The 25,120-nt window shown below is 40.9% G+C and overlaps 1 protein-coding gene across 3 annotated transcripts in view; it reads left to right on the top strand.

The window, feature by feature from the left end:
• Nucleotides 1–5,318: 5,318 nt before the first annotated feature.
• Nucleotides 5,319–25,120, top strand: part of CSNK1A1 (casein kinase 1 alpha 1) — a 52,428-nt gene continuing 32,626 nt past the window's right edge. Inside the window, exons 1-2 of one of the 3 annotated variants that reach the window (XM_090064054.1) lie at nt 5,319–5,752; nt 6,228–6,334. In XM_090064054.1, coding sequence (XP_089920180.1) covers nt 5,630–5,752; nt 6,228–6,334 — 230 coding nt within the window. In that variant the 5' untranslated portion in view covers nt 5,319–5,629. The remainder of the gene's footprint in view (nt 5,753–6,227; nt 6,335–25,120) is intronic. The other 2 variants (XM_090064053.1, XM_090064055.1) reach the window with 2 other exon arrangements.

Here is a 25,120-nt window from a genome sequence, read left to right as displayed (position 1 = left end):
AGAAGGGACCTGGCAGATCATCAGGTCCAACCGCCTGCTCCAGGCAGGAAAGAGTGCTGGGGTTAAGTAACCACAGCTAGGTGCCTGCCTAATCTCCTCTTGAATACCTCCAGGGTAGGGGAGAGCACCACCTTCCTTGGAAGCCCATTCTATATTTTGGCAACCCTTACCATAAAGAATTTCTTCCTTATGTCCAATCTAAATCTGTTCTCCTTCAGTTTGTGGCCATTATTTCTGGTAACGCCAAGGGACGCCCTGGTAAACAGTGTCCCATATTCCCTGCTGACCCCCCATGATGAAGCAGCCACAAGATCACCTCTCAGCCTTCTCTTGCGGAGGCTGAAGAGATTCAGATCCATCAGTCTGTCTTCATAGGGTCTTACCTGCAGGCTGTCAGCCATACAAGTAGCCCTCCTCTGAACCCTCTCAAGGTTATCCACATCCCTCTTGAAGTGTGGTGCCCAAAACTGGATGTGGTACTCCCATCTGTGGCCTCACCAATGCCACACAGAGGGGAATTATCACTTCCCTAGACCTGCTCATGATACTCCTGCTGATGCAAGAAAGATTGCGGTTAGCCTTGCTTATTACCTCGTCACACTGCTTAGAGACGCTCAGTTGACAGGGGCAACAGAACAAAAGAGAATAGTCTGGACTCATGTCTATCAATGTAAATCTGTGTTAAGTTAGTGGAGCTGGAGCTGTTCCAGGATTGTGGTTACATAATGAAGATCAGATTTTGTCCCCAAATGTTTTTACATTAGCTGGTGAGCGAAGTGTGAACCCAAGCTCTGAAATGGGACCAGTATTCAAACAGGATTCAATATGGGCTCTCTTTTGTGGCACTGGATCCTGCCCCATCCTCTTAACAGCACTAATCAAGCCTTGCGGCAGCAGCCACCAGGGTGAGTCCCAGCAGGAGGCTCAGAAACTGTTATTTTCAGGAAATATTCTATTCCTGGCAGTCAGAGGCTCCCCTGTAAGAAGAAGCCCTTAACGCTCTGACCTTTCATACCAATACACGGCTCAGCCTATAATTTCCCCAAAGCTCTGTTTGGCAAAATCAGGGGATATTCCTATTGCCTAGGAAGATAATCTATTCCTCCCTCTCATTTCATAGTAACACAGATTTGCTGACACTAATACAAGTATACGTAGAGGACACTGCTGGATTGGTACTATATAGGACAGCTGTTTCATTAGGTTGTGCAGCCCCCACCCCTCTTCCTAGCTGGGATCAAATTAAAAAATTTGGGACAGTCAATTGCATAGAAAGAATAAATGAAGTATGAACACTGCTGGAATCAAGGTGATATTGAGCTAATTACATGCAAATGTTCTTGACACAGCGGGATATTCATTGTATCCACTGGAGAGAAAAGAAACAGGATTTATTTCCTTTGCTTTATTGGGTGATACAGATATAAACATCTTTCCCTTGCTTCACTGCCCCTAGAAGACAATAAAATACATGAGGTTCATGGGCCTTTACGTTTAGCAAGTATTAAAAGGCTGAGGCTAAAGAGTGGCCTGCAAAAGGCTGTGGTTTCTTCATGTTGCTGTTGGTGTTGATTAGGCTGGTAGTGTCTGACTTTAATTGTGAATTAAATTTTTTTCCTTCAGTTGTCTGCCAAGCCATTTCTGACCGAAGGAATATACACTTTTTTTACCTACCTGAATTGCCTATTTCCAGTTGACATTGACTATGATTCTCTTCACTGCTTACATTTGCAAGGCTCTTTAGCACCTCTTAAAATTAAATCCCAATGCCAGTGGTTTTCACAGATTAATTCTGCATCTGATATGGAATGGCTGTCTGGATGTTGTTAACATTTCACTGACTTTGGGGGTTTTATTTCATCAAAATGTTAAAATGAGAATACTGATGCAAAAACTAGGCTGTATTTTAAAGGTTATGTACATCTTTCACACTCTTGCTATAATTTGTAGCTCTCTAAAGACTAAATTTTACAGCATGGTTTTTCCATGAGCAAAGCTGGGAAGGGAATATTTCTCCTGTAATACAGTATGATGGTTAAAAATGCATTATGACGGGTGTCCATTTTCCTCTGCCATAACAGGTGATGGTCACTATTAAAGGCAGGATTCCAGAATAGATGAGTCTCCAGTTCTGATCTAGTTGAGCAGAAGAGACTATAACAGATGTACTTTGGATCTGATTTGTGGCAATGGGATCTGATTGAAAGTTGTTCCTAATCTGGTGTTCTGTCAGAGATAATACTATTTAGAAGGGTATGACTGTCAAGACAGAAAAGGCTAAGGACTCAGAATCAAAGGGATACCTGGAGAAATTACAGTCTTGATGCCCTACCTGCCTCACTTGGAGTCTCTCTGCTTGCTACTGCAAAAATAGCTATTCATTATGAACAGTAGCTGTGCTTTGCAGGCATTAGGTGGCAGCATTGCACAGTATTGTCTATTTAGAGCAGGGGGGTCAGTAACTTGCACACAGCCCTATATGGTCTATTTACAGGCCAATAGGTGGAGATCTGTTTTCCAGCTCTTCCAAGTAAATGTGACTCCAGCCAAATGGCTTCCAAACTGCTAGAATCCCATCAGCAGCCATTAACCCCCCCCCCAAGAGATTTAAGCGCATATCAGTCCTGAGCTGCTTGCACATCATGATTAACAGTGATACACAGGCAATTGAGGACAGAAAGGCTCCTTATTTAGAAATGAATTTAGGAAGATGTTGTGAGACACCTCAAGTGACCTTGAAAATTTAATTCCTTTGCCTACTGTGACAGATGTAGCTGAAGTCCTTGGTGCAAGATCAACATTTACTTTCAGTGAGAGACTGAGATATTCTCACTCATGCAGAGAATAAATTATGGTATTTAGAGTGGGAGTGAATTTTAGAATGGCTTGCCCTTTGTGCATTGTAACTGATTCCAGGTTTGTGGACAAGTCTTGAATGTAATCACTGTTTCCTGAGTTCAGTTTTATTTTTCATCATGGGTAGAGATGGGCTGAAAGCAGAAGTTGGGATCCAAACTCCATGAGTTACAGGGGAACTTTGGATCTGAAATTTACAGATCAAATCCAGGATAACTGCCAGCTTTACTGCCTCCCTTACACCCCTGCATTCTTCTTTGTTTTCTGTTTTCAAGTCACCTTGCACCTAACAACTGGAGACGGTTTTCCAAGTAAACATAGGAAAGTTGCAGAGTTCCCTTCCCACCTAGCTTGGCTGGTTGTGTAACACACAGTTATTTTCATCATATTGGTATACAATGTCATCCCTTATCAAAAAGTTAAGTAGATAAACCCATGGTGTGTAATCCAGGTCTCAAAAACGTACCCCTCATGTGTAAGGGGTTCACTCCAGTTCCATAGGGTGAGCTGAAAGAACTTCTATGGCTAACCCAGTTAGCAAGAGGCATGCTGAGTTAGCATCTCACATATGTTACTCTTACAGACAGAATGACTACATTATTCTAGGTGCTTTTTCAACAGGGCGGGAGTACTGAATCTTCTCCCAAATTTAGTCTTGTACAGTGAAGCCCAGCCTGACAGTGAGTAACAGTGAGTCATGAGGAATTCACAGTTTCATGCTCTTGCAAAAGAACAATGCACAATGTGGAGCAAGAGGACAAAGAAGGAAAGGATGTTTTGGAAGAGGGGAAGAAATGCTGCTGAATCAAAGGAGTGGCCTCAAGAACACCCAGTAGAAATGTGCACTGCCTATTCAGGATTTTGTGCTACACACATTGCAAATTCATATAGACCCGTGGCTGAACCAAGGTTAGGGGATAAATCAAATCCTGTCAGTCCTACCAGAGAAGGATAATGAAACAGCTGGTGTGCACTTACAAAAGCAGGAAAGGCTCCACTCAATCCCCAGTACACTATTGTACTCCTGGGCATTAGATACTACAGGGGTCTCAGAACAGCAAGGGGACAAGACATGACATATGTTACTCAGAATTTATTTTTTATGGGATATGGCCAAACACTTACCCTGAATTTGTGTAGGGTTTTGGATTCAATAAGAGTGTGTCCTGACAAGTTGTCCGCAAAGCTTGAATACTTTGGACACAGAGCTGAGGTCAAAAGTGGAGGGAACTACATACTATGTATGTCTTAATGACAAAAATATTGTTGAGGGGATGGACAGACAAGGTTCTTTGGGTAAATCTGATATCTTTGATTAGACCAACTAGTAAAAGATATCAGATTTACCCAAATAACCTTGTCTACCTATGTCCTTAGACGAACACTGCTACAACCTACTCCCCTGAAATGCTGAAGGGATGCACATTTTGCAATGGAGATCAAGAGGAGAGATGCAGCAGGAAATGTGACCGAGATGAGGGCGTAGAATGCTGCAGCTTCATTGACAGATATTCTGCCTATGTACAATGTCATATTAGGGCTGTTTTGCTCAGTGTTGAATGTGGCCTCAAGGTGTCAGTAATTATTATTTATATACTACCCAAAGTGGCACCTTGCAGAAATGCAAGATGAGCAGGTTCCTGCTCTGAGGAGGATCTGAGGGAGATCCTCATTACAAAACGGACTGCATTTGAAGCTGTACAACCCCCACACGGTGGGAGTGGCGCTGTTTATACCAGATCTGAATTTCAGGCCTTTTATTCTTCTACAGGCTTGTCCATGGGTCTCCACCTCCTGGGCAGGGGCATCTCCTGCCTGCCCTTTTCCTCATTACCTCCTGTGCGGGGGACGTTCCTCTTGTGTCCCTGGGAGCAGGGCCTGGAGACAGAGAGTGGGGTGCCAACAAATTGGAGACAGATCAGAAAAGGGTCTTAAGCGTGTTCCCGCATTGGAAAAGTTGCCTTATAGCAAAAAAGGGAAGGAGGTCACCAAGTTAATAAAGAGAGGTTTCAGAGATTTCTTCCACCCTGGCAGGCAGGCACTGCAGGGGGGTGACTTTGTTGCAGTGTGTTGCAGACATGTTCTGCCACTAGAGCATGGGTGACCCCGCTTCCCCACTCAAGCCCAGCTAAGAGACTGAGAAAGGCGCATGGCCCTTTAAGACCCAGGTGAGGGGTTCTGAGCACGCGCACTCGTGCTTCCTCCCGTCCACCCGTCAGGGTCGTGGGTAGGTTTGGGCGCATGAGCACTCCTAGAAACTGAGGCACTGGCGAGCCGGGGGCGGGTGCAGAGCGGACCTAGTCATTGGCTTTGCGGCGGCCCCCGGAGCGCATGCGCGCCAACTCCTGGGTCTTCTCCCCCTCATCTTCCTCCTCCCAGTCACCCCGCGGTTGACGCGTGCGCACTACCCCTCCGCCTGCCGGCCATGCGCAGTGGCCTGTTCCCCCCCCCCCCGCCCCGTTCCCAGAGTGCCCCGCGCGGTGAAGAAGCGGCGGCTCCAGGCTGGAGGCATTTTGTGTCCGTGATCGCAGCCGGGGAGGGAGACAAGATGGCGGCGGCTGCTGCGTGAGGGACCGGCGGCGCCCGCGGCGCTCGCGCCCCCACCGCCCTCCGCGGCCGCCTCTTGCGCGCCCGGCCGCCCGCAGCCCGCCGGGAGCGGGGGACGCCCGCCTCAGGGGCCCGGTCCGGCCCGAGCTGAGCGGCGGGCGCCGTCCCCTTCCTCCTCGCCCGGGCCGCGCCGGGAGGGCCCCGGGCCGCGCCGCGCCAGGCCGCCATGGCGAGTAGCAGCGGCTCCAAGGCCGAGTTTATTGTCGGGGGCAAGTATAAACTGGTGCGGAAGATCGGCTCGGGCTCCTTTGGGGACATCTACCTGGCCATCAACATCACCAACGGCGAGGTAAGGATGGCCCCGTGCCCGCTCCTTGCCTCGGGGCCAGGCGAGGAGGCTCCTGGGCAGGGGCATCTCCTGCCTGCCCTTTTCCTCATTACCTCCTGTGCGGGGGACGTTCCTCTTGTGTCCCTGGGAGCAGGGCCTGGAGACAGAGATGCCCCCTGCCTTGGCTCCGTTTTTAGTTCCTCAGAGACCTTTCCTGTGGTGTTTGGATCTGAAGACTGGAAACGTCTGTAGCTGGTTTTGCCTCCCCAGAATGCGTGTTCAGAGCCTGGTGGATTGTGCTTGTTTGAGGAGCCTGCCGGATACATGGGGTCTTGAGCTAGTGTTAGGAGCCCTAGAAAACTCGTATTTGTGTTCCTCTGAGCAGGGTTTTGTTGGGGAGGGTGGAGGCCAGCCTTCCTCTTAAGTTCCTCTTCAGCTCCAGCGGTGGGTCTGGTTGTGCGGATGGCGGCTCTGATCCCTGTTGCCTCCCCTACAGGAAGTGGCTGTGAAGTTGGAGTCTCAGAAAGCTAGGCATCCCCAGCTGCTGTACGAAAGCAAACTGTACAAGATCCTGCAAGGGGGAGTCGGCATCCCGCACATACGGTAAGATTCACATGCGCCGTGGGCTCACCCGTGGCACTTCGTGTTGGGTACGATAGTGTTTCCTGGGGATTCAGATTCGGAGAAGAGTGGGGCCTGGCCAGGCATTTGGCAGTCTGCGCAAGGCAGCAGAACTCCAGCCCGGTCCTTCTGTTCCTGATCTGTAGGTGTCGGCCCTTTCTGTGGCAGTTCCAAAGAAGAGGAAAAACCTTTCAGCAGTTGGGATTATGGGCTGTCTTTGAGAGCATGGTGCTTCTGATGAGGTTGTGATTTGGGGCCAGTGTTGAAATGGCTGCTCTCTTTTGTGTAGTGTGTGTGTGTGTGTGTGTGTATGTTCCAACATGTCTTCCTCCTCTTCTCAGAAAATGGCGGATGGCTGTGATTAACCCTCCCCCCCATCTTCTGTTGGGACAAGGGATATGCTCTGGCATGTATCTCTCTCTCCCAGTATAGTGATACCTGGAAGGCTTGAGACTGCTTAGAGCAGGGAACAGAATAGCAGCCACTTTCATTGGCCTGCAAGAGATGTCACTTAGTTACAGTTCTGAGATTATTCTTCCTCCTGTTTACTAGCTGTGTAGCCTCCTTGATTCAGACTTGTTGAAGATTTCCCTTCTTTTTCTGTAATGGAACAAAAGAAGATTAGTCAAACTGTTCTTGAATTTTTAATGTAGTGGGCTTTTGGATCTGGTCACTGCACTAAGTGATAGAAAATAAATCCAGTATTGTTTGGCTTCACTCACTGGAGCTCTGCAGTAACACTGGTATGAAGAGGAATTTTTAGCTATGGATAAGGCCTTTCTGTGTTGGGTTATTTTGGGAGTGTTTGTTTTTATTCAGAATGTTTTTTCCCTTAGAAGAGATTTTATTAATGCTTAAGTATATCATGTTAAATTCAGTCAATTGCCTCTGACTTCTGCAATGTGAGGTGCATGACTACAACCAGTTACTGAGTTTATTAGTAATGAAATATAAAGCTAATAGCTCTCTACTGACTTTAAGCTTGTTAACTTTTTATTTTGTTTGTGTGTATTAGTATGCAAATACTAATCCTGGGATAATCCAACAGACCTTGTAGAATGTTGTGATTATCATTGCGTGTGTAGGGTGTTGTTTTGGAAACTTTCCCTAACTTTGAGAGCTGCACATCTTATTCAATAAAATGCTTTTGTGTTGTTTTTCTGCCCCTAATTTACTAATAGCTCTCACATGTATGCCAGCTAGGCCTTAACTGAGAGGCACTGTTGTCTTGTATATCTACACCCTTTGTAGAATCAGTACAGCCTGTTATGATAAAATAAATGTACTTGCATGAAGTAAAAACCTCTAGGTGTAACTATAATTGTGGAATTCTTAGCTATAGTCTTTATTCCACAACTGCAGTTCAGGCCTTCTCTTCAAAGATGGCTTTTCTTTCTTACAATTGTGAAGAAACTATTGAAATTTGCAATTGAAAAGTCTACTCTTTAGCTACATATTAAAACAAAGCTATCCTGGGAAAACTGCAAAACAAACAGGTATTTGCTGTTTTTGTTACAAGTCTAGAAAAGCAGGCTCTCAAGTGAATAGTTTTTCTTTAAATGAAAACTGCAGTGTGCAGCAAACCTTCTTAATTTTGAAGTAATTCACATAGCAAAAATTACAATGCAGTTCAAAAGGATGTGGTTGAGCTCCAAAAATGACTTGTCATTTTTTTTCCAAGCTGTGAAGCACAAAGGGAGCAATGATCTGAAATGACCTGTTCAGAAGTTACATTGTGACTACATAATAGATAAGATGGAGATAATGGATATGCTAACACTGAAATACAGATGCTTTGTGCTTGACAGCATTTTGTGTAACTTCATTTTTTGTTATCGGTTATATACAGTTACTTCAAATGGCTTTTTTTTTTTTTTTTTTTTTTTTACTCAGCAGCAGGGGAGTGAGTTGGTTTTTGTTTTGTTTTTATTCAGAGAACAGAACAATGATGTATGAAAGTGCAGGCTGGTTGAGGGAGGCCTTGTAATTGATATTCAAAGAGTGACCAAACTACTTGGGTCACTCCTTGATCTGACTATACTTCAACATGAGCAGCTGATCTTATGGTGTGAAAGAGACGAATCTTTAAGTCATTTTCACTTCCAGGTTCTCACTGGTGTTGCACACTACCTTGTAGTATATACTTTTTAGAACTTGCTTAAAGCTCTCTAATATTTTGGAAGTGTTTTTGTTGTGCGTATATACAAACACGCACTTTTTAAATCAAAATTGTATTTTGAATAGTTTCTGTAACTTCCTTTCTGTTAACAACTACCACGTTGCTGGGGATGATGAAAGATGAAGGGAATGTAAAATAAAGCTCTTTTTATCCTGCTTTTTCTATCCTAGTTATTAGGAAAATAAGAACTTCACTAAATAGCTTGCTTTAAATGTTAGTCATGGTGGAATCTGATTCAAGCCAAATACATCTGATGCTCTGAAAGAAGTTTGAATAATACAGCTTATTAAATGGACTGTATCATATGAATATCTATCAAATGTATATATGCATTATGTAGAAAATTAGTCTGGATTTGGTCTTGAAGATCAGCATAGTATGCTTATGGTGCTAGCTTTTTTCCCCCAGTACATGGGTGTTTTCTTAATCAGCCTGTAAAGCAGAGAATATTGGTTTCCTTTTTGTTTTGTTCAGCTTGCAGGTGTTTCATAACACATTGTTCTGCCATAAAACTTTAACAACTACAATACTCTCTCCAAATGAAGTTCTCATGAAACCATTTGAAAAAGGACTATCTCTTGAATTGTTGCAATACATATGTAAGAAATGTAGGTTTTAGAAGGATAAAAACCATGGGAGGAAGCAGCATGATCCAGTGGATAGGGTGCTTGAATAGGAGTGCCTGTTTCCTAGCTCTTTGTCACTGGCTTGCTGTATTACCTTGGGTGAGTTGCATAACTTCCTGCCTCAGTTCCCCATCTGTAAATTGGAGGAATCATCTTTCTCATTCCTTTTGTTCAGCATATTAAAGGATGACAAGCTGTGCTTGAGAAATCTTATGCTGTACAAGAACTACTGAGTTACTAAATTAATGGTCATGCAGTATAACCTCTACTAAGAGCGTCTGACATGCTTTCCAGGTCATAAAGCAGTTAGTACAAGGCTAGAGTGACTAACACTTCTGCCTTTGAAACTTTTTTGTTAAAAAAATGAACTCCTCTTCTTTAAATGTGGTCAAAATGTACCTGTATAAAACCAGCAAAAACAAGATAAGTGTGCATGACACTTGAAATGTCATGATAAATTGACTAAATCTTTAAAGCAACCTCACAGGCTATCATAGAAATAAGATAAAGTGTTAATTTAAAATTGTGATCTGGCAAACTATTTCATATCACCTATAAGAGCTTTGAATGCCAACAGTATATGAGCTCTCTCAAACACTTCTAAGGGTTGGAATCAAAAATCCAAGGCCTCATATCAATGCACTGTTAGCTCTTGAATTTTATAATGTGCTTTTTCAAATGTCCATGTTGTAGTTGGAGTTTCTTTTTGAAGAAGGGTGCCTAGATCAAGCTTATGCTTAAACTGATTAAAATCAGTCCATCAGATTTGTCTTTAGGGCACAGTATGAAGTCCCTTCTTTCTTGGAAGTCTTTTGATCTTCTGGGCCATCATTTTGCTCTCCTTTTGTCCTGGCAACACATTCATCTTGTTAACTCTATTGATCAGCCCCTTAATTTGGGGTTTGACTGTGGCTGATTTAGTACATTTGAGTGATAGCTTTTATGATTTGAATTCTTTGGGATTGATTTGGTGTTTTTTAATCTCCCCCCCTCGCCCCCCCCCATACATTTATTGCAACTTATGTCTTTCAAGATGCACCTTACACTCTTTTCATGTGTATATTTACTTAGGTCGGTTATGTAGGTGTGTCTTGGCAGCTAGCTACTGGTTAAAAGTTAATGGGAGCCAAAAGGAGACATAGTAAGAACAGAGTCATTAAAAAATTCTAAGACTTGAAGTTATTTGGAAATCCCCCCTGGAAAATGAAAGAGCTATGGTCAGTAGTACTTAGAATGCCCGTATACTTGCACAACCCTTTGAAAGACATCCACAATTGACAACAAGACAGGCAATCAAAGTTTATCTCTACCCAAGGGGTCTCTTGCAAGGGTATAGAATAGTAGCAGAAAAATACAAGATACAATTGAGCTTATTCTGTAGGAATACAACTTTTTTACCCCTTAGGATTATATCATCTAATCATTACAGAATTGTTGCCATTATATGATGGGGCCTTTAAGTCTTAATGCGTTTAACTAAGAACAGAACAGTAAAATTCTATGTTCAGTTCATTTGTGGTGCTTATGTAATTTCTTATAATTGCTGAGTCAGATGCTCTGTAAGTGATAAATTCACTTATTAGTCAGATATTTGTGCTAAACTCAACTAGTCCTGAGGCATTACTAATGTCAGTTCACCTAAACGCACACCCTAGCATCTTGGTGGTTGTCTGCTTTCAAACTAGAGTTTTATATCAGATGCTCATAAATTAATAAACATTTAAAAATCCTTTTAATGCTTCCTTTAGCTGGAGGCTTTTCTTGTTTGATATTGGTCACTTGGTTTGTAATTGATGTCCCTGGGTTATTATACAATGTGCTAGATATTGCATTTATGAAGAATAAAACTATTGTTCTGTGTATGTGATACTGTTGCCATTGTGCTTGTGTGGACAAGACCCCACAGACTCTGGCTGATACTTAAAGGCAAAAAAAAAGACCAGAAGATTTTAACGAATTGCATGATCTAGAAATATAAGTACTGTATCTTCCTACTTCCCCCATATATAGGACCATAGGGCTGGAAGGGACCACACAAGGTCACCTAGTCCAGCCCTGTGCTCAAGGCAGGATCAGCCTTGACTAAACTGTCTCAGCCAAGTCATGTGTTTGTCTAACCTGCTCTTGAAAAATTCCAAGGATGGAGATTCCATAATTTCTTTTAAGTAGCCTATTCCAATGCTTGACCACCTTCATAATCAGAAAGTTTCTCCCTAATCTCCAAATTAAATTTCTCTGCTGCAGCTTGGGGCCACTTCTCCTAGTCCTGTCCACTACAGCCACAGAGAAGAGCCTATTTCCGTCCTTGCTCTAATTGCTCTTCAGGTACTTGAAGAATTATCAGTGTTCCATCCTTTCCCATTCTTCTCTTCTCCAGACTTAAATAAATCCTAGTTCTTTCAGGCTTGCTTCCCTGCTGCAATGTCACTTACGTTGCTCTGATTTTAAGGAAGTGGTTTTTTTTTCCTCAGGTGCTTAGTGACTCATTAATTTTTGTATTCAGGGAGGGAGCGGGGCAGAGGGGAATCAAAGCTGCTTGCTTATTAGATTTGTGAAGACATTCTGTAAAATTTGAATGATCTTGATATTTTTGCCTGAGATGACCTGCAGGGTTCACAGAGTCTGGCCCAAGCTCTTAGTATAGGAGTTTAGCCAGCTTCACATCATTTGTCATTAAAATGACATTTGAATTCAGTCATTGAAGTAGAATCAAGGTTACTGGCATTGCTTTAGACTCAGCTTTCTCCTATAAAAATGTTAAACTGTACCACTGACTCTTAAAGCGCAGTATTTTTAACTCACCAGGGAATGCATTCAAGCCATTAATTTAGAGAAGAATACCCGTTTATGACATAAAGAGCCCTTCATGTATTTTCATGCAGGATTTTTTAAAATCCATCTAAAAATGTTTAAAGACTTTTGGATTCATTTTCACTTGTTTCTCCTTCTGTTACTACTGTCATGAACAGTGTATTAGTATAGCTAATTAATATACTTTATAGAGGAAAGAGCTATGTAATATTCAAGGTGATCTGTTTTTGGTTATTAATCCTTTAGTCTAGTATTGAGATGCACAAATTTTTTTTTTGACCCTATTTTTTCAAATTGATGTCTTCTTTTAGTTAGTTATTTTAATAAGTAGTGCAAGGAGGCATTCTTTGTCTCCAGTAAGCAGTTCCAAACTAGGATTGAAAAACAAAACAAATCACCATCTGTTAATGAGAGATGGCAGAGAGGGATAACTCTGAAATCCATTGGCATCACCTTGCTTTAAAAAACACTGCTTTAGAAAGAGCTGGTGCTGTGAGTAGGCCTGGCTTCATATTTGTAGCTGCATCTAGATTCCCTGCCAGTATAGGGTATCATTTTCCATTGAGACCAAATCTGTTTTGGGCCCTCTTTGATGCATAGGTTTCTCTATCTCTGGCCCCAGCTTTTACCTTGCAGGAGATGACAAGGTATACTTTGTTTTGGGTTTTTATCCTGCTTAACCAGCAGCAGAGGCACTGTCATAGCTAAATATTGGAAGAAAGCTCTTCCTGTGCATCTTCTTCATGTTGAAAGATTACCTGTGTAACTGTAGGCTCACGGGAAGTTCGTATGCATCATCAAGAACACAGGTCAAGTCAAATTACCATGCTGTCATTTAAGAGGATGGAGGTGCCTTAGCATGCTTTATATATTGATTCATAATTTTTTTCTTTAACACTGCAAAAGTATTAGAGTATCTTATTTTTAGCAGCTAGTTAATAATATTAAGTGTTCAGTTGCTGTTCCTTAACTTAGTACTTGTGTGGCCTAATTTATACCTAATGTTAGTTGCCATAGTGAATGATAGCTGCTTAATATTTCACAAATTCTAGTCGTGCTACATTTAAATATGTTTTGTATTACTACTTTTTCTAAGCTGACTTCATTTTTACAGTCTTGGGAAATACTAAACCATACCATGTACATAATATAAAATATTCTGGAAATTTAGGCTCAAATCAAATGCAGGCTGTCTATTTTGGATATTTGGACTCCGTTTGTGATTATCTCAAGATCTTTGTATCTAAGCTTTAAATTGTCAAACAGATGTAAACCGGACATACTTGGTTCTCAGCAAACTTGTCTGCTTGCTTTTGATCTTGAGTTGTTGGAAGGTGACTGCTGTAAAGAAATGAATTGTTAGGTCCCTTACAACCCTGCGGACTCAAGTCCAGGCTTCTGCTGTTACAGGTACTATGTTATAATCTGATGGATCATTTAATCAACGGATGGAACTTCATCTGCAAAATAGATTTTTGCATCTGCTACTTCTGGAGGCTGTTTCCAAAGCTCATTGCTCTCGTGGTTAGAAAGTGCTTTAATTTTCAACTAAAATGTATTTATAGCTGGTTTATACCCATCTGTTTGTATATGTTGTGTTTAATGTTATCCCTTAATTTAAAAAAAGTTGTTCCTATATTCTTACCCCCATTTACACTTGGAGAGCAACCATATTGTTGCTTGGACTTTGCTAAGGTAAACCAGCCAGGCTCTTGCAATATCCTCTTATTAAAGAGTTTATCAGTTCCCCTGATTACTCCAGTGGTCCTCTATACCTGTTACACTTCATGTTCTTCTGTTCTAAATTTGGGTTTTCCAGCTTCATGTACAGTGTTCCAGAGGAGATCTCACCAGGACCTTGTTCAGCAGCATTCATGTATTTGCCATAGTCATAAGGATACATTGTAGGATCACTTATCGTTTTTTCATCGCTGTCTCTCTTGAGTGTTTTCTTTTTTAGGAAGACTGAATTGTTTTAGTTCCATCTTAATTGAAGAGCTCCTAGCAAACAAAAATCTTATTAATCCTTACATTCCTATCTTTGTATTTCTGTACTGTGGAAGTTAATGCCACTTCTATTAGTCCTGTGTTCAGGTTCATCTAGTTCTCTCTGTATGATACCCTGCCCTGGCAATTGTATTCACATCCTGGAGATAAATTCAGGGCTGCATATATGGTGTTTCTGGGAGGACTTTGGCTTTCTAGACCATGGGGTAATATCCCAATGAGACACCTCTTATGAAGAAGGAAGAGTATCTTTGTTCACAGACTAACTAATCTGGCAAGAAGGACTTCTTAAACTAAGTTTAACAAGGCTGGTAAGATGCACTCTTTCACAAACGTCATCCTCAAAGCTTAAACTTTGGGGTGGTGGAGCAAGTGTTATGTTCGTAGGACGCTTAACAAAGAGAGTGATTGATCAGTTTGCCTAATGTTTTGGATATTTAAACTAAAGTCTTGTTGAAAGTCACTGAGTAAAATAGAAGGAAAGAAGACCAAAGATAGTTGCGATGCTTTATAATGTCCACTGAAGCCCAAGAACCCAAATTTTTTGCAGTAGGCCATTCTTCCTCTTCCTTCTCCCTCCTCCCCCCATGGCTACTGGCAGGGCACCAGAAGTTCAGTGGGTTGTCAGGTGGGTGAGACTTTGACCAATTAACAGAATCGGACAAACTGTAGGACTTTGTGGTAATGGAGTAAGAGTGACTTGCCTATTCCAGCATCTCTCAGGCAAGGAACATGTTAGAGACAACTTTTTTGAAGTCTTCTAGACGCTAAGGTTGGGGAAAAAGAGGGTGTTTTTTTTTTTTTTAAATTTGATTGGGACCAACAGCAGAAACTTGCTGAGGCTGTGAAGTTGGAAGGCAGCTTTGTGACATTGTCCATGAGACGGAGTTCACAATTCTAGGAGGGGAAGAAGGGAGAAAAGCAGAATCTGTTAATAAACCTAAGCTCAAGAGCTATCTATGGCTCCTTCTCAAACTGCAGGGACATACCAAGTAGGTCCATAGGGATCTGCTCTGGATCTTAGTCGATCTTTTCATTGATAACTTGGAGGGAAGTGTAACTTCTTTCAGTTTGCAGACTGTACCAAGTGGGGATAGAAGCAAGCACTTTGGAGCTCAAATTAAGGTTTAAATAAACTTACATTGGAGAATTGACAATCTGGGGACAAGTGCAGGATACTACATTTAGGGAATGATCAAATACAAGGTGGAGACCAATGGACTAGGCAACAGTTCTGCACAGAAGGATGTAGGATTATGCTAGACCGCAAAGCAAACACAGTCAACAATGTCATATTGTTATAAAAAAAAAACCCAAGGCCAGTGCCAAAGAGGGATCATAGGAGTATCGTATTATAAGAGACCTAAAGTAGTCTTAACATTGTGCTCAGCTGGAATTTTGTATCTAGTTTTGATTGTGGCACTTCAGGAAAGGTGTGGGACAATTTGTTGCTTTCCCTAGGACTTCTTCATAAATAATTTGAAGACTAAAAAAGGTGATCTATAAAGAAAGACTGAAATATCTGTATAGATAGCTAGATCTACTTATGAGTGAGTAATAGATCTATAGATATAGATGTAACTACATCCATCTCTACATATCATTTTTTCAGTTTAGAGAAGACTGAGAGGTGATGCAGGTCTTCTGAAATGTAAACTTCTGAGGTTGTAGTAACTTTATACCTCTCCCCAAAGTTATGCCTACTGGGGTTGGGACAAAAAATAATAGGTTTAAACTTCGTTCCCCCTTGTTGTGGTTAAACAGTGAGAACTTTCTAACCATAAGAATAGTTTAGTGCTGTCACAGATTACTTACAGCGATGTGGAATTTCTATTACTGGAGGATTTTAATAAGTTAAGGAAATATCTCAGAAATAATTTAAATATAGTTGATTTTTTTTTCCTTGGGGCACTTGTACCTAATTTCTGATATTCTATATTGTGATTTCTTTTTTTCTCTGTATAGATGTCTCCCATGTTCAGCACTGGCACTTTTTCATTAGCATTTTTTCCCTTTTGTGCCAAATTTATGAATAAACTTGGTTCAGTCTGAAGTCCACAAGAAACCTACCTCTAACCTAATAAGTCCCTTTCAAGCATAGTCTGGTGTCATTTCCCCCTTAGTCTACTAGAATTCTTATACTAATCATCTTCAGCTTAATTTCCCATGTGGCACCTCCATAACTAAAGAAGAACTGATAAACCAGTTGCTTGCTATTAGTCAGAAAAATTATAGGCTAGAGCAGTGTAAGCTTCTCCCACAACATAAGAGCACAAATTATATGCAACATTCCAAGCAGCGATGATAAATCCACACACCTCAGTGGTGCACTTTCCGGTGTTTCCAAGAGTGTAGTTTGAGAAGCACTGCAGTTCTGCTTTTGTACACGAGGTCTATGGTTCTGCTTTTTTTTAAGCTGGCTTAACTTGATGCCAGCAACTTGTGACAGCAGCTTTTTCTACACATATGTACTTTTGATAGAAGATATATCTTTATATCTCAGAAATACACCAAGGCTACTTCCTGCTTCAGGTTTTATGTAAGCAGGCTAAAACTGTTATTAGATGTGGCTTGCTAGTACAGCTGTGGTAGTTGGGGATCATAGCTCGGTGCTTCTGATGTACTGAATAGCTGTCAGTTACAACAGAAAAATTACCCTTCTCCTTCGCTTCCTTTTTCCCTCCTCCCCCACAGCATTTCTTGTTTCCTTTCGTGAGTCCATGATGCCAATGCAAGATCCAGCTTAGCCAGAATAATGGTCTGTTTTGCCACTTTGCTATTACAAAGATACCAGAGCACTAAGTGCTCCTGGTGTACACATGACCATGGTTATGAACTCTAGACTGACTGTTCTTGGGATGTTTGCCTGAAAATTAGATGTCCTTTATTTGCTGTTCTGGAGCTTTAAATAATATCTGTGCTCTAAGTTTTGGCTGACTTTGTAGATTTGCAAGCAGTTTCATGGGGGTTTTTTTAAAACTGCTTCCTGTTACTCACTTATGAGGTTATACATAAACATTTTGCACGCAGTCATTTGTGGTGCAGCTTGAGGCTGTTGGATTGCTGCCAGCAAATCCTTACCTAATATACTAACTTCTTATTTGAAACTGAACTATTAATTGCTGGTTTGTGCAACAGTTAGTATGGCATAGCCCAAAAATCACTCCTACACTTTTCCTAGCTTTTGAGTTGACATAGAAAATGTAGGGGTCTATTGAGTTGTCTTCCACCCTCTTTTCTCTCTCTACTCAGTGCTATGTAGAGGATTGATCTGTTTTGAAAAGTAAAATTGATTATAAAGATAGAGCAATATTAGTTTGTAGCATACTTGCTGTGGTGATGGCCTGGTTTCTTAGGCTGTTCTGAATTTTGCTGCTGACCATATTCTTAATGCGTGCATTTTTCAGGGTGTCAGAATATATATGTTAAACTAATTCTCCCAAAGCACATTGTACACAGGGTATAATGCTTTTAGGTTAACTAGCATATATCTCTGACCTAGTTCTAGTGGCCTCAAAACTTTTACTGGATTTTTTTTTTCCAAAGTTAGTCATTAAAGCAGGGACAGGCAGTTATTTTGGGCGGAGGGCCACTTACTGCATGAGAGTCAGCCAGGGGCAGATAAATATTTATTTTCTAAATTTTTTAGGGGGCCCGTGGGCTTTATAGAATGGCCTGGTAGGCCATACTTGGCCCACCCCAGCATTAAAGGAATTAAAAAAACATGTGTTTGAGTAAACTTTGACACGAGTCATGTGACTTGTCAGCATGCCTGCTTGACCATATGGGTTTTGGAATTCAAATAGTTTCTCGGACGTTCTCATACAAGTGTCATGTGACTCAGTTGCCCAGCATAGTAACAGAGTCATTGAAGCACATTTGCTACAAACAGGTTCCTCAGTTCTGCTTGTGGACCTTGGTGCATACATGATTTGCACTCTTACAAATGTCACAAGCTTAAGCCAAATTTTGACAAGCAGTTTAAAAAAAGGCATTGCCTCACAACCAGCAAGTCTTGTATTGCTCAGCGTTTTAATGAATATAAACTTTTCGCTGATTTAGAGCAGGGGTTATAAACAATTAGGGTATAAGCAAACTTGCAACAGGGTTGCAGCTCTGCTGTATCTGGCCTTCAGCATTCAAGGCTCTCTCAGTTGACCTGTCAGTTTTCTCATCTGTGTGATCCAGGAATACATAAACTTGCCCTGCAAGTCAACCATTTTATTCTAGCCATAAAATGGCTGTCTCAAATTAGTTGTTGATTTTGATGCTACCTGTTCTTGGAAAAACTCTGAACTCTTTGCATTGTAGTCCGTTTGCTAGAATATTATAAATTCTTACTAGGGCACTTAGATCTGAGAGAGATTAAAAGCTATTGATATATAAAATAAAACAAAACAAAACAACACCCACAAAAAATTGCACACGTGCAAAATGAGCTCTTGCTATGGGAATGTATATTCTTTTTAAGCCACAAAACCAAAATTCCTTTCTGGGAATCTTGTGCACTTGTGAGACGTAGATTGGTAATCCTCATGGTTTTAAAAAAAAATATAAATCCCAGTTCAGGTGATTGGCATGTGTCCTACTGTTCACAGATCATATCCATTTGGGGAGGATTGAAAAACTAAGACTAAACAGCTGAAAAAAACATTAATCTTTGTTTTGGGATGTGCTGGGAGTACGAAATGTATTCATGCATTTAAGTGAATTTAAGTCTGAAAGGCCAGCACTTGGTCAATTGCGGAAGAGGTTTGGAAGAATTTGTAATCTGAGCTTCTTGTAGCATCTGGTTGCTGGCTAGAAAGTTACAGTTCCATAAAGATCTAGTTTGGGGCTGAGTTGATGGTAATGTACCCCTGAACTCATGATTGCTACAATGGTGGACCTTTGAAAGGTAATCTGGCATGATGTAATTTTTGCTGCCCTAATTTGTGGCAGAAGTGTCTTATGTAAGCAGGTGCTCACTTTTATAAAAATCTGTAGTGAATTGGAGATGCATTTGATTTTTGCTTTTGCCTGTACACCTGCATACCAGCTAAGGTTGCTAACATGAATATTCAAGCATGGAGTAGGCTACATGATGCATCTTTTTGTATGGGAAATTCATTTTCCAGAGGGGTTTTCTTGTGAGAGCCCAGATTCTGTAATTTTTCACTCCTGACCTTTTTAGGCATAACAACCACCAAACAAACTTTGAATCGCCAAGATGTAGCTTCCTTTTAATCCATGTTCTTGAAATGTTCTAGTTGTGATTTATAGCGTTTAGCGAAACGGAGAGCACAGAATTTATTCAAAGCTTTTTTACCCCATCTAATGACTGCAGATAAATGAACACAGAGAACAATTTCTTCAACATGACGTGCCAGTGAAGAAATTTAAAACGGCAGTTTAAATATAAGGGTGAGAATACGATATTTTCCCATTTAAAATTCCTCTAACTCTTAGTCTTGCTCTTTGGAATATTTATTCTCAATGGCAAGTCTGTTAAGCCATGAATAATACTAACATCTCCTATTTTAAAGGCTGGTTATGTTGACATGATTTATTTTGTAAGATTATTTTGTAATCTGAAATTGTATATGGGCTACCTTCTACATTTAAAAGATATATAAATATATTTTTTGAATATACAGGGTGTTTATAAAGTCCTTGTGCAAATTTAAATTTTATTAACTTTGGACGTGCATAATGGAAACAAACTCTAAATGGCAGATGAAAGCAGAATTAATTAAGTTTTAACACAGTAAATCTCAGAATTCTAGACTTTAACATAATGGCTGTCTTTTGTGATATGTTGTCCAATCTGATTTTTCCAACTCACTTTGGAAGTTATTTTCATTTTCAGTTATGGGGTCTGAAATAAAATGAAAAAGAATATGCTTATTCTATGATAAAAACTTAATGAATTATGCTTTCAACTACTGTTTACAGTTTGCTTCTATCATGTGTATGGCCAAAGTTATTAATTTAAAGTAGCACAAGGACTTTATAAACACCCTGTATATATATTTTTTGGTGTCTTTTTTTTTTTCTTTTACCCCCTTTTTTAATGTACATATCTTTTTGGTGTAGAATGACAGCATATGATCCAGAAGAGAGATGATCCAGGGCAGCTGACCAAAATGTAGTGGATTTTTTGGGAGAGGTGGCCAAGGAAGAACATGAGGCTTTAACACATTCTAAGCTCCAGGAGTAATAGTCTCAGAAAGGAACTATTCTATATTCTATTTCATTCTGTTTTTTAGAAAGAGCTATTTTGAAACTGGCAGAATCTTTCACCATAAGATAATTTTAATAATTTATTGATCCTGCTGAAATGTATGCAGTTATTCCAGTTGAGTAGGCCTTTTTTGAGGGGAGAAACCTCTATTTTATAGATGTGTAAAAACATGGTTAAATTTAGCATTTACTTTGTTCGGTCTCAACTGATATTTATAAAGCTCATGTGGTCAGAAGCGAGAGAAAGTTGTCAGGATGTATTGAGGAAAAGGTTTATTTTAAAAAAGTGTGCTCACACATGTATACGTAAAGAATCTTTAAATGGTATTTGTTCAAAGTTGTCTGTTCAAAGCTGGTTCAACTTTGTATGTCATGCATTCACTTTTCCTTATAGTCTAAAGTCCCTTGGTCTTAAAGCAGTGTTGTTATACCTCTTTGACATACAACTTTGTTCTTAAGATAAATATTAAAAGGTCTGCAAAGTTAGACAAATTCATTAAGAATTTTTTCAGCTTTAAATGTTAAACTGCACCATTTTGATTTTTTTTTTTAAGTAGGTTAAATAAAATGTAATCCAAACTGTAAGGTGTTGGTCCAAATGGAAAATACTTCATAAAAAAAGAGCCGAGTACCTGTAGGTACAGGCAGAAGGTGAAAGTGCTTTTATAAGTGCTTACTGGCACCAGAATGGAGGTCTAGGAAGACCCGTGTTTCCCCTGCTGGCACTCTGGCACTGTGGAAAAGCAGAGCTATTGGCAGAGGGGCAAGGCAAAGACTAGGATGTGGACATGGAGAAGGGGCCAAGAACTGATGATACAAGTATTGCCAGATGCAGTGCCACTTGGATTGTACAGATGGTCAAAATATGCTCAAGCATATTCTACTGAATTTAACATCCCCACACTAGTCCATTTATGAGGATAGAGATATGGTAGGATAGTTGCTTGTTAAGTGAGCACCATACATAATGGTCACTGAATGAGGCAGGAACACTGTAGAAATGGCTTGTAACCATGCAATTAGGCTGTCATGCATATTGCACACTTGACCTTAATTCTGGTGTTTTCTAACTTCCAAGAGCTTGACTTGGCAGCATCGACACTAGAAAAAATGTAATGTTTTTGCACAGATTTTTCCTAGGCTTTTTGTGGAATGCTGACTCTGGGTTAGACTCCCTTAACAGCACACATTTTTACTGAGCTGAAATTTATAGCAGTAGGAGATGAATGTGTTCAGCTAATAAGCTTCACATCCCCTTGATAACTGAGAAATGTTGATGCTGGACTCCTGTGCCTTGTCACAGGTGCTAAAGGGAGTTTTTACTTCAGTCATTTCTGGCCTTTTCTGCCTGTCCTTATCTCAGTCTTTGCTAGTTGAGCTGTTCTTCCATGCTTCGCGAGTGCCAGTAGAGAAGCACTTTCTTAGGTCTTGGTTCTTGTCCCAAGTGCCACAGATTGCTTTTTTTTAAAAAAAAAAAGTCTTTCGGGAAAGGTCCTCTACAGCCTGTGGGTGGTAGGTATCAGCTTGTCCATAAAGTCAGTCTTTGGAGATTTTTAGCTGCCAAATGAAGTAGTAACATACTTCAGAGAGTCATAATTTCACCTGATTTTTATAATTGCTTAAATACTGTTTCATGGGACCTGTTTGCGCTGAAAGTCTTAAAATGGAAAGTATTGGGCAGCATAATTATTATAGATAGCACTGGCAGCAGTGCCTCTACAGTAAATGGAACATGGTGCCATTTTAAAGGGCAATTGAACATGGAGATACTCACTTTGGTATTAAAAGAGCCTGCAGAAGTGAAAGCAAAGGCAAAATATTTTTATATACTTCAGAGGATGGAGTGTCAAAAACTGTAGGGCCCTGCATCGGCTTATTCTGCCTGATTTTTATGGCAAGCAAGTTTGTTCCGAAAGTGACTCAAAATATCTTAACAGTAACCTTGTAGAAACTTAAAGGTGTTAACCTAATGATTCCAGTTTATTTTTAAAAAAGTGTTGAATGCTAATATCTTTTTAGATGCTCTTGATAAGATGGCTGTTCAGAGCTGGCTTAAAAATCTCCATTCTACAGTGTGCCTGGCTTTAAAATGTCTGTTTGTATAGTTGTTACATGGCTAAACCAGGGGTTGGCAACGTTTATGGCCAGTGCCAAAAACATCCCAACCTTGACTTGTAAGATGTTGGTGTTCCAGAAGGAGATGCTGGTGGAACTGGGAAAGGCCTGATCCTTGTTATGGCAGTGCAGCTGCAGCCCCTACCCCGCTGTCTGCCCCAAGGCACATGTGTACCCACTGCCATCAATGAGCTGAACCACAGTGGAGCAGCTTGCAGCTTCCCCACCACCTGCTGCCAGTAGCTCGGGCTCCATGGCAGCAGTAGGGGCCTGCCCGGAGCCAAGGCTGGCTGTGGCAGGCAGTTGGGATGTGGAGGCTGCTGCATCAAGGTCTCTGGAGCCTCGGCCTGGCTTGTTGCTGGTGGTAGGTGCACACATGCCTTGGGGTGGACAGCCAGCTTGTTGTGAGGGGCTCAATCCTTGTGACAGCGCAGCTGTGGCTTCTTCCTCCACTGTCCACCCCAAGGTGCACACGTACTCGCTACCAGCAGCAAGCCACTCCAGGGATCCATAGACATTGGCCTCCTGGCCACCTGCCACAGCCAGCCCAGGCTCTGGGCAGGTCTCTGCTGTCTGCCATGGAATCTGGGTTGCTCTTAGCCAGTGTTGGAGAGGCTACAAGCTGCTGTACTGAAATCTGCAGAGCCAGCTTGTTGCTGGCAGCAGGTGTACATGCACCTCTGGCATGGATGGAGTTGGAGCTGTGAGGGGCCCTAGCCTTGTTCTGGCAGCACAGACTCAGCCCCTTCCCCACTGTGTCCAAAGCATGCATGCTAAGCAAAATGCCTCCGTATGCCATGGGTTCCTGACCCCTGGGCTAAACCTTTATATAAAAAAAAAAAAAGCTTTAAAGTTCATCTTCAAAGAAGGAAGAATAGATGGATTTAGGCCAGAGAGCTCTCCTTAATGTCAGTTGAGTGAATTAACCATGAACTTGGTCCGTTCTAAATAATGTGTTTCTGTGTCTGGGTAAACCTTGCCACAGGTGTAGAGCAGTCTGCATAGTGCTATAGGAGGATCTTTCTGCCACAAGCCAAGTAGTAGTTCAGTACTGATTTGGAATACTCAGTAATTCGTGCATTAATTCCAGATAACTTTAGCTGAGGTTTTTTTTAAACAAGTCATCAAATCTTGGTTTAGACATCATCCAGTGATGGAAAATAAATAGAATATTTCAGTTTGCCTCACTGTTATAATTCATATTCTGTCTGAAATTTGAGTCTATTTCCAACTAGATTAAAAACTTCAGTTTACATGAGAACAACAAGAATGATTCAAGGTCAGGAAAAAAGGGCCTCCCAGTAAGACTTGACAAGTATAACAATTTATGGAGGAAAAAGTTATGAAGTGATCAATTGGCATTTTAAAAAGTGTACAGAGGAAGATGTGTTAAAGGCGCCTAGTCTAGGGAATACATAAAATTCAGGTGGTCTTGTTGGGGACAACATAACTGACCAGAAATGGTTTCACCAATTGTGCTACTGCCTCATTAACTCTCATAAGACTTATTTGTTTTTTTACAAGGTATCATGTAGGCACCTGCCATCCTGTCCCGTTTGAGGTGTGTTCAACTGCTTGTCCACCGCACCTAGTGTATTACTGAGTCGCTTTCAGCAATTGATTTCAGCAATATAGACCATATTCCAGTATATTGAATTTAAAATGGCTATGAAAGCAGAAGCAGCTACATGAACAGCAGGTTAAAACTTTGTGTATTAGCAATTCTCAGTGGAATGAATAAATGCTTTATTTACAGCTAACTCAGCATGTCAGTATAGCCAGAATGTTTTGTTTTTAGGGCACTTCATTTAATTAAAGTGCTTAAAATGCTTTAAAGGAAACCAGCTAATCGGGTAGGACACCTTGTTAGTGATCAGGGGAACAGACATTTAGAAGATGAAAGAAATTTCTAATCAAGTTGAATGACTGCTATCCCCTCAAGTCCTCTCCTAAAGTAGAAATGTCCACTATGGTTTTTTAGACCCAACTATAAATAGGCTAAAATCAGAACATCATAGTCATACCCAATGCTATGAAAAGGTCCATTTTGGTCAGATACCCAAGAAGCTAAAGCTCCCCTTTTTTGTTTCGTTGAAGTCGCTAGGCTTTGTCTGAATCTCTCCTGAAGGTAACAAAAGGCATGGGTCACTGAGACCAAGTCAAACTTGGTAAGATGAGGCACAACCCTTTGACTTAGGCTGAAAACCACTGCTCTAAAGCTGTGGTCTGCAGACTATGTCTAAGGGGTCCACAAAAGATGACTATGATGAATTAAAAGTAGGTCTGCACTTCCATTTGAAATTTTTTAGGGGTCTGCAAAAGAAAGTTTGAAAAATAATGTTTTAGAGAGCAGGCTTTTGTCATGATACTTAATTGAGCAATTAAAAGCAAGGAAGAAATTCTTTGTTCTCTGTGTAGAGGAGTTTGCACTGAGCATCAGAAAGAAAGGATTGGAGCTATTTTTTTTTTTTTTTTTTTTTTTTTTTTATTACGTCCTGCTGTGTAAGAAACAAGATGGTAATGTGCTGTGGCATCAAATTATACAAATATGGCAGAAGGAAAACTATGGATGGCAGGTCCTCAGTTGGTCCTAATGAATACTTTTATTTTTTGTTTTTGCTGCTATAATATTTTTTGCTCAAGATTGGAAAAGTTGATACTGCTTTGTTTTGCAAGACCCTGCTGCAGGGTAGCATAGTTCAATTATGTATCCTCAATTTTTAAACTTCTAATAACTTCCTTTGCTCGTCACATGTAGTACGGCTCCTCTAGATTATTTAATCCTGTTTCTCTGTTGGCGCAGGCTGT

The sequence above is a fragment of the Crocodylus siamensis genome, chromosome 10, assembly GCF_052110815.1.
Source record: "Crocodylus siamensis isolate JL-2025a chromosome 10, ASM5211081v1, whole genome shotgun sequence".
Taxonomy (NCBI): domain Eukaryota; kingdom Metazoa; phylum Chordata; order Crocodylia; family Crocodylidae; genus Crocodylus; species Crocodylus siamensis.
The sequence above is the reverse complement of the archived record's forward strand: the minus strand, read 5'-3'. Positions and strand labels throughout refer to the sequence as shown.